Genomic DNA, 10493 nt, shown 5'->3' on the forward strand with positions numbered 1-10493 from the left:
GCTGGAGTTTTGTTGTTAGATTTCTAACGCTCACTTCAGCCAAGACTCTAAATACCAGCGTTAGGAAGATCCCATTGAAAAGATAGGATACGCAATTGGCGTAGGGGGATCTGCGGTATGGAAAAGTCGCGGCTGCAAAGTGAGCGTTAGACCCTTTAATGACTGACTCTAAATACCAGCGGGCGGTAACCGCAAAACTCTAAATCTAGGCGATATACTTTAATAAATACTTTCTACAGTTTGCACTGTAACATATATTTTAATAAATAAATTCAAAAGTTTTAACTGTAACGTATACTTTTATAAATAAATTCAACAGTTTTAACTGTAACATATACTTTTATAAATAACTTCAACAGTTTAAACATCTAACCAAAAGTTGTTTTCTATTTGAATCGCTTGGCTCCGCTCCCTTATTTATAAACAAAGTCCATTCAGCGGTCTTTCTTAACAAAATTTTCAATCACTTTATTCATAAAGCCTTGATTGTCTTTGTCATGAAACTCTACCAATCTTCTGCGCTCAATGGATAAAATTGCCAGGGATGATAGTCGTCCCTGATCAGTTCTATTCCTGGTGTGTGTTTTAATTCTCTTTAAAGCAGAGTGACCGCTCAACAGAGGCTGTTGTAGCTGGTATTGTGTGAACAAGATGTAGTAGTTTAACAGCCTCTGGAACAGTCTGCATCAGATCGTTTTTGGCCAAAAATTTCATGAGATCTCCAGGTGATTTGCATTCAGTCCTTAAAACTTCAGAACCATACAATCCAACTAGATCACATTTTAGTCTAACCAAGTCAAAATATTTGGCATATTTTCTAAGGCTCTGCATTTTTTCGTCATCTATATTTTTTGACATCTCTAGCAGTTTGGTGCAATCGACCAAACTAAGGAATTCAAGCTCACTAAATTTATCAAAGCGAACTCTCATTTGAACAGTGACATTGTCTATAATGTTGTAAAACAATCTTCTCCTCACATCTTTTATTGGCTCTCTACTTCTTGTTCTTTCGTTATCTGTCAGCCCCAGTTTGACGCATTTCTCCTCAAATTCCTCATAGAAAGTGTCAAACTCTTGTCTCTTGCTTTCCAGAAATTTCATAGTGTCATCAATTCGCCGACAGCAGAATCCAACATCCATCAGTTTGTTCTGCAGCAAACGAAAGAGTATGTCAGTTTGTAGGAAAATGGCCTCATATGCCATTAGCAAGAAGCAGGTTGATGATTTATAAAGAAAGCTATTATATCCTTTCGCCATTATATAGGCCTCATTGTCCCAATCAGCTGGATTTTGTCGGATAAACTGGAACATAGCACGCAGATCAATTTAGAACATGTTGACTGTATGCACTAGTCTGGAATGTGAACTCCATCTGGTGGGTGCTGATCTTGATAAACGTCGCTTCACAAATTCGTCCAGTACTTGAGTGCGCTTGGTTGACTTGCTGAAAAACGTGGCCATTCCCTCAAGTGTTGAAAAAAATACTTGACACTCAGGTATAGATTTGGCAGAATGGGAGAGCACCAGGTTCAACTTGTGGGCATAACAATGTATAAAAGTGGCTTCTGGTACTTTTTCTTTAATCTTGGCCTGCACCCCATTAAGATCTGATGCCATCACAGAAGCTCCACATAGTTGCCACGATTAGAAGATGTTGCACCCTCCTCGTTACCACGAAATGCTATTTCCTGTTTGCCTAGATAGAAGGTTGCCTTAATAAGCTGTTTTAAAATCTCACGGTTTTCTTTCACTTTACCATTGTGGTTGCTGATATTTATTTTCCGCTGTTCATTCAAAGACATGTCTATCCTTGTCCCACTTCCAAATGTTTTTAAACTAATTTGGTTTTGAATATGACTTGTGGATTTTTCATGTTTGTTGATGGCCCTTGACAGATTTTTCAAGTCAGCAAAGCCAGTACTTGTCCAAACATTTTCGTTAGTGGAGAACAATATACATGAAAAGCAGTAAAGGCGATTCTTCGTAGCACAGCCGCACAACCATTCTTTCCTTTGGTACCACTCTATCTTGAATGTCCGTGTCATGGTTTTCTCTTTTTGAACCAAGCCCTTAAGCTCAGGCATTGGTCTTCCATTATTTATTAGTGCAACTTTTGATGGATAGTCCAATCTTGAAAAATTTCTAAGGTTAGATATTGTGTTTTCCATTTTCAAGATGATGAAAATTTGAATACTGAATGCCTGGCAAGAGAGAAAAAGAGAAATTATGAGAGAACTAAAGTAAATTAAATTAAACAATAAAATATGATTGTGTGAAAAACAGCAAACAACTTACTTGCTTCTTGCACAATTCTCTGTGTAGCGTAGCGCTGTCCTTAGTGTGATATGGGAGCTGATTTCATTGAAACTGAAGTTAGATTATGAATAACTATATGCATGCGCAAAAACTGTCACCAAAAAATGGAATTTCAGGAAACCACAGTAAAAGACACTCAAATTGATAAACATATGTAGAAAGTGTCACATAAGATAGCAGATTACATTGGTTAGTGGGAACTTCAAGGTTCCAGTATTTACATTTTTAATAACGTCTACACAACCCAAAAAAATACAAAGAGAAAACATTATAGAATATTCTCTTTGTTTGTTTTGTTATCATTATTTTTATTTGTTTAGGTGGGGGTTTTTTCTTTACACATAACTTAGTCAAATTAGTCACTAAAATATTTTAAAAATACCCTCATTTTGGGGTAAGACAAACACACAAACCTATTGTTCACTCCTCAAAAGTTAATACTGCAGCAGCCAGCATGTAGCTGGCATTAAAGGGGCAGTAAACAACTTGTTATTACAAGACATTTCTGTTTAGTTTCTAAAGAATAACATATCAGCCGAGTATTAAAAGACAAAAATACAAACATTTATGAACTTGATTCAGAGTCAGACTTAGCATGCAAGGCTAAACAACTTCCCAAATGTATTTTATTGATTTTTATTGGTTATGTTAGTATCCTTTTTTGAAGGAACATAAATGCACTACTGTTAGCTAGCTGAATACATTAAGTTAGCCAATGACAAGAGGGAGAGAGGAGAGAAAGAAGAGCGAGAAGAGAGAGGAGAGAAAGAAGAGAGAGGAGAGAGAGAGGAGAAGAGAAGAGAGAGGAGAGAGAGACGAGAGAGGAGAGGGATAGAGAGAGGAGAGGGATAGAGAGAGAGGAGAGAGACAAGAGGGATAGAGAGACAGAGAGAGAGAGAGGGATAGAGAGAAGAGAGAGGAGAGAGAGAGAGAGAGGGATAGAGACAGAGAGAGAGGGGAGAGAAGAGAGAGAGGAGAAGAGAGAGACGAGAGGAGAGAGGGATAGAGAGACAGAGAGAGCAGAGACAGGAGAGAGGTGAAGAGAGAGGGAAAGAGAGAGAGAGGAGAAGAGAGAGGGATAGAGAGAGTGGAGAGAGAGAGAGGAGACAGACAGAGGGGAGAGGAGAGGAGAGAGGGATAGAGAGACAGAGTGAGAGCGGAGAGAGAGGAGACAGAGAGAGGGAAGAGAGAGAGAGAGGAGGAGAGGGGGAGAGAGAGGAGAAGAGAGGGAGAGGAGAAGAGAGGGGGGAGAGAGGGAGAGAAGAAAAGAGAGGAGAGAGAGAAAAAAGGAGAGAGAGGAGAAGGGAGAGGAGAGAGGGATAGAGAGAGAGGAGACAGACAGAGGGTAGAGAAGAGAGAGAGGGGGGAGAGAGAGAGGAGAGGAGAGATGGGGGAGAGAGAGAGGGGGGAGAGGAGAAAAGAAAAGAGGAGAGAGAGTGAGAGAAAAGAGGAGAGAGAGAGGAGAGAGGGATAGAGAGAGAGGAGACAGACAGAGGGTAGAGAAGAGAGAGAGGAGGAGAAGAGAGACGGAGAGGAGAAAAGAGAGGAGAGAGAGAGAGAAAAGAGGAGCGAGAGAGGAGAAGAGAGAGAGAGGAGAGGGGGAGAGAGAGAGAGAGAGAGAGAGAGGGGGGGAGAGAGAGAGAGGAGGAGAGGGAGAGGAGAAAAGAAAAGAGAGGAGAGAGAGAAAAGAGGAGAAGGGAGAGGAGAGAGGGATAGAGAGAGAGAGGAGACAGACAGAGGGTAGAGAAGAGGGGGAGAGAGAGAGAACAAGAGAGGGAGAGGAGAGATGGGGGGAGAGAAGAGGAGAGGGAGAGGAGAAAAGAGGAGAGAGAGAGAGAAAAAAGAGGAGAGAGAGAGGAGAGAGGGATAGAGAGACAGAGAGAGAGGAGAGAGAGAGAGAGAGGGGGGGGGGGGAGAGGGAGAGGAGAGAGGGGTGAGAGAGAGAGAAGAGGAGAGAGAGGGAGAGGAGAAAAGAGAGGAGAAGAGAGAGGGAGAGCGGAGACAGACAGAGGGGAGAGAAGAGAGAGAGAGTGGAGTCAGACAGAGGGGAGAGAAGAGAGAGAGAACACATTTTACAATTCAGTTTGCACTTAAAGTGAATCTAAATATTGCTGATAAAGTGCCCCTGCTTTTAATCAAATTTTTTTTAAAAAGTGCACTTTATCATCAGGATTTACAGTCACTTTAGTAACAGTTGGAAGGCTGGAAGCAAAAATAAATAAATAATTACTTAAAGTTACCGTAATTCTAACCGCGTCCTCCAGAGCAGTCATTGGCACTAGACACTGGGGCAGGTTGGCAGCTCCTCTTCCTCCTCTTCCTAGGCAGCTCAGCTGCTGGCAGAGTAGAGACTCGGCAGTGGCAACGCAACTGGCACACACTTTGTCTCCTGCAACAATTCAATGTAAAATAGAAAATTAGTTATGTATAGTATTAAAAGCATATTTTTCAGATACTATCTATTATGCCACTTGCTAGAAATAAAAGCTTAACTTCGCTTTTTATTAAAACCTGAGATTTTTTGTTTACCATTGGAGAGAAAAATTAAATGTGAAACAATATTTTTTTTTTTACAACCCATAAGTTTAACATATTCTTTGCTTGGATAATGAATATAAGCAAGCATCAAGATAACAATATACTGATTGCAATAGACAAGTAATAATTTGCTGCTGGAAACCTGACAGAACAATAAGCTCTTGTTTCCAGCACTACCAGTTATATAGTTATATATAGTGTTCCAGCACTACCAGTTATATCTAGTGTCCTAGACATGGACAGTGGCTAAATGGCCACAGCAAAAAAGATAAGCATACTCAAAATATAAATAAATGCTATTGCAAATGTTGCACTGCAGCGCTTATTTGATGATATATATATTTATGTATACAGAAAAAATTACTCTAATGCCCCATAATTTTACTTTAATTGTTTTAGCTTATATCACTGTGGCTGCAGATTATTCCATGTTTCCAATGTCTGTAAAAAATAAAATAAATGACCTGCTTGTGAACCGGAAACACCTAATTTACTACTTGACTTGCCTTTTTGGCATGGATAGGCACAGACAAAGACTGTGGCGGACATTTTCCAAAGCACAGACCGTTTGAAATTAAAAACATTATTTTATAGTGCTTGGTGTTATTATACTGATGCAGATACCATTGATCATATAACCAGCCCTCCTCTGGCTATACCCATGAGCCTGTGTCATTTTATAGAGCTGAGTGTTATTATACTGATGCAGATACCATTGATCATATAACCAGCCCTCCTCTGGCTATACCGATGAACAAGTGTCACTACTGTGTCATTATATAGTGCTGGGTGTTATTATACAGATGCAGATACTGCTGATTCTATAACCAGTCCACCTCTGGCTATACCCATGTGCCAGTGTCACTACTGTATCATTATATAGTGCTGGGTGTTATTATACTGATTCAAATACCACTGATCCTATAACCAGCCCTCCTCTGGCTATACCCATGTGCCAGTGTCACTACTGTGTCATTATATAGTGCTGGGTATTATACTGATGCAGATACCACTGATCCTATAACCAGCCCTTGTCTGGCTATACCCATGTGCCAGTGTCACTACTGTGTCATATAGCTCTGGGTGTTATTATACTGATGCAGATACCACTAAGCCTGTAACCAGCCCTCCTCTTGCTATACCCATGTACCAGTGTCACTACTGTGTCATATAGTGCTGGGTGTTATTATACTGATGCAGATACCACTGACCCTATAACCAGCCCTTGTCTGGCTATATGAATCTGCTAGTGTCACTACTGTGTCATTATATAGTGCTGGGTATTATTATACTGATGCAGATACCACTTATTTTATAACCAGCCCTTGTCTGGCTATACCCATGTGCTAGTGTCAATACTGTGTCATTATATAGTGCTGGGTGCTATTATACTGATGCAGATACCATTGATCATATAACCAGCCCTCCTCTGGCTATACCCATGTGCCAGTGTCACTACCGTATCATTATATAGTGCTGGGTGTTATTATATTGATGCAGATACCACTGACCCTATAACCAGCCCTCCTCTGGCTACACCCATGTGCCAGTGTCACTACTTTGTCATTATATAGTGCTGGGTGTTATAATACTGATGCAGATACCACTGACCCTATAACCAACCCTCCTCTGGCTATACCCATGTGCCAGTGTCACTACTGTGTCATTATATAGTGCTGGGTGTTATTATATTGATGCAGATACCACTGACCTTATAACCAGCCCTCCTCTGGCTACACCCATGTGCCAGTGTCACTACTTTGTCATATAGCGCTGGGTGTTATTATACTGATGCAGATACCACTGACCCTATAACCAGCCATTGTCTGGCTATACGCATGTGCCAGTGTCACTTCTGTGTCTTTGTATAGAGCTGGGTGTTAATATACAGATGCAGATACACATCCAGTATTTCACTCAGGCTTTATTTATTCCATAACTTATCACCCAATATCGCTAGCAGTCTCTTGACAAGCCACTAACTTTATTCACACTACATTTTTTTTTTATTCCTATTATTTAATCAGAAAGAAAAGATATAATAAGGTAGTGGCGGACACTGCAAGGACTAGTCACGGACACCAGTGTCCGTGTACGGACACCTTGCCTATCCCTGCTTTTTGGTGAGGTGATCTAGCATTTTCTAGTAATGTTTTTGCCAAAGTGAAGTCAGAATTTATATTCTTCCCATTGAAATTCAGTGAAAGGAGGACAATGTGATTTTATTTTAAAATAGATGACGTCAGCAGTTATCTGCCAGAAGAAGAGTATAAGGGACTGATAACCTCAAAACAAAATGAATACACAAGGACATGAAAAATTATATGATTGCAATAGTTTAAAGTGTGCAGTGCTTTTAAGTAAAAAGTACAGCAGACACCTAAATTATTCCATAAGATGTCACTGCTGGGTGGCCTGGGCTTGCAGTTATTTATCTTTTTCGGCATCCAGATCATTGCATGGCATTGCCATGCAATGATGGATGCCAAAAAAAGATAAATAACTGCAAGCAAGCCCAGCAGTCACATCTTATGGAATAATTTAGTTATCTTTGCTGTACTTTTTTACTTAGAAACAAACACTGCACACTTCAAACAATTGCAAATTGTGTTCATTTTGTTTTGAGGACTTCTGAGTCAAACTTCTAATCTTCTTATGGCAGAATCAGATAACTGCTAATGCTGACATGATGTCATCTATTTTAAAATAAAATCACATTGTCCTCCTTTCACTGACTGAATTGTAATTTTGCAAAACAAATTGTGATTATTAAGTTTATACTTATCACTTTTGTTTTAAGCACTGCATATTCAGATTGCAGAACCCATTGCCCAACTCACAGTAGCAAGAAAGAAAACTAACTAATCACCAGCCAGAATCTTTCTTAAAGCATACCTCCCAACATTTCAAAATTCAAAAGAGGGACACCCCCCCTGCCCCCCCCCCCCCCCCCCGCGGCAAAAAATTGAAATGTGGTGGGCGGGGCTTAAAAATCATAAGACCAAAGTAATACAAATAAAATTCTAAATAAAGACATATTTTAATACACTTAGGCAGCAAATCAAACACAAGCTCAAACCACTGGTATGGCTATGTGAGCGCTGTATTTAATTAGCCTTTGCAAAGACATTGCTAAATATTTTTATCTTAATTGCACATTTATTAATAAATTCTTTAAAACTACTCTCTGCATTCCCCATTAATATTCTAGATTCTGGCCTTTAAAGTCAGCAAAAATGCACAGTAGCACACTACATAGCATACACTTACACAAGCAGATACACATACACACTATATAGCATACACTTATACATGCAGATACACACACTACATAGCATACACTTATACATGCAGATACACACACACACACACACACTATATAGCATACACTTACACATGCAGATACACATACACACTTATACATGCAGATACACACACACTACATAGCATACACTTACACATGCAGATACACACACACTACATAGCATACACTTACACATGCAGATACACACACACACTACATAGCATACACTTACACATGCAGATACACACACACACACTACATAGCATACACTTATACATGCAGATACACCCACACTACATAGCATACACTTATACATGCAGATACATACACACTACATAGCATACACTTACACATGCAGATACATACTTACACATGCAGATACACACACACACACTACATAGCATACACTTATACATGCAGCATACACTTATACATGCAGATACACACACACTACATAGCATACACTTACACATGCAGATACACACACACACTACATAGCATACACTTATACATGCAGATACACAGACACTACATAGTATACACTTATACATGCAGACACACACACTACCTAGCATACACTTATACATGCAGATACACACTTATACATGCAGATACACATACACACACTACATAGCTTACATTTATACATGCAGACACACACACACTACATAGCATACACTTATACATGCAGATACACACTTAAACATGCAGATACACATACACACACTACATAGCTTACATTTATACATGCAGACACACACACACTACATAGCATAACCTTATACATACAGATACACACACACACACAGTTATGGATACAGATAGACACACACACTACATCATATATGGGTATCTGTAATTCATTGTATGGGGTCCTGGGATTGGCAAGCACATTAACTGGCAGTCTGCGTCTGCCACTGTTCATTACCCTGGTATTAGCACTGCTCATTGTATAAAACTGAAGGCATGCTAGTATTATCACCATGGGTTAGACATCATCACTACCAGAGGTAGGTTAGAGAGGTCACCATTACCCGTGGTCAGAGTGTATACAGCCTTCTTACTCCTGCTTAACCCACACACCATTCATTTTCCACAGGGAATATAACAGGTTTCTAACCCTGTGAGAGCAAAGCCAGCTGCTTCTGAGTATGGGCCCAATAGAATCTTAAAAAAAAAAAAAAATTTTTTTTTTTTAAATGCCTGGGGCAAATCGGGACAGATGGCTATCAACTCGGGACAGAGGGACAGACCCCTAAAATCGGGACTGTCCCACGAAAATCGGGACAGTTGGGGGGTATGTTAAAGGCATGGATGGATTATAGTTTAAAAGCTTGTCATACTCATGTGTTTTATAAAAGGGGAAATAAAATGGAGTGAGCTTCTCTTCAGTAAAATAAGATTTAATTTATGACAGATATGTGTGTTAAAAACCATATACCAGTTCTACCCTAACAAGCTTAACAGAAACATTAAGTTGTATTAAATATTTCAAACCGCCCAGGACAACTGTCAACATCTTATAGAAGAAAATGAGCAATACTAATTTGTTTTGAACTTAATCCACTTTACAACACTTTTTAACTGTAAAACTTTATTAACAATTGTGACAAAAATTGTCATAATCACTTATTTTTCCTTTTATCTAATCTTTGCACCTTTTTTATTAGTTGCTTTATTTCTTTATGTTACAGAAGCATTAGTTATTTTGTTGTGAAGAGCTTATTTCCCAGCAGCAATGCCTGAACCAGCAAGCCAGCGCCTAAGAAGGGCTCCAAGAAAACCGTAACAAGTATCATTTCATAAAGAGTTAACTTTTTTCAGCTTTTAGAAACTATTGCCTAAATACACATTTGCTGGCTTCAGCTCTAAGTTTAGAGATAACCAATCCCATTGTCTAATCACCTCCGGAGCCAGACTGCTAATTGATAAGATGAACTTGTAAACTTGTTATCTTAAGTACTGTAATCCTATTGTGGCCTGTCAAAGGACAGTGCTCTCTATCTAAATGTGTGATGGGGGATTTTGTGCTTCCCCCCCTCTCCCCCTGGGAGTGCCCTGTGTGCATGTAACCTTAATAAAAAGCAGGCTGGGCATCCCAGTCCTGAGTTCTTGTTTGACCCTCAATCGCAGCGTTGACTTGTTTTTGTGGGCAGAAGGGTATCCTAGCTGTACTGCAGCTAAGGGAGATTATTCTATATTTGCGAGACTCATATAGAATACTATGGAAAGCAGCTTCTCCCCTCTTTAGCAATAGGGATCCAGGCTACTAAGCGGTCCATCTCTCAGCGAGACTAAGGGTAACCGTAACATTTGGCGGCAGCGGCGGGATTTT

At 39.7% G+C, this 10493-nt stretch overlaps 1 protein-coding gene across 1 annotated transcript in view; it reads left to right on the forward strand.

Moving 5' to 3' along the window:
* Positions 1–10037, forward strand: part of LOC128666922 (gastrula zinc finger protein XlCGF57.1) — a 94511-nt gene extending 84474 nt beyond the window's left edge. The window contains exon 8 of the mRNA XM_053721742.1: positions 9853–10037. Coding sequence (XP_053577717.1) covers positions 9853–9875 — 23 coding nt within the window. The 3' untranslated portion in view covers positions 9876–10037. The remainder of the gene's footprint in view (positions 1–9852) is intronic.
* The last annotated feature ends 456 nt before the right edge of the window (positions 10038–10493 follow it).

This window comes from Bombina bombina, chromosome 7 (genome assembly GCF_027579735.1).
Source record: "Bombina bombina isolate aBomBom1 chromosome 7, aBomBom1.pri, whole genome shotgun sequence".
Lineage (NCBI taxonomy): Eukaryota > Metazoa > Chordata > Amphibia > Anura > Bombinatoridae > Bombina > Bombina bombina.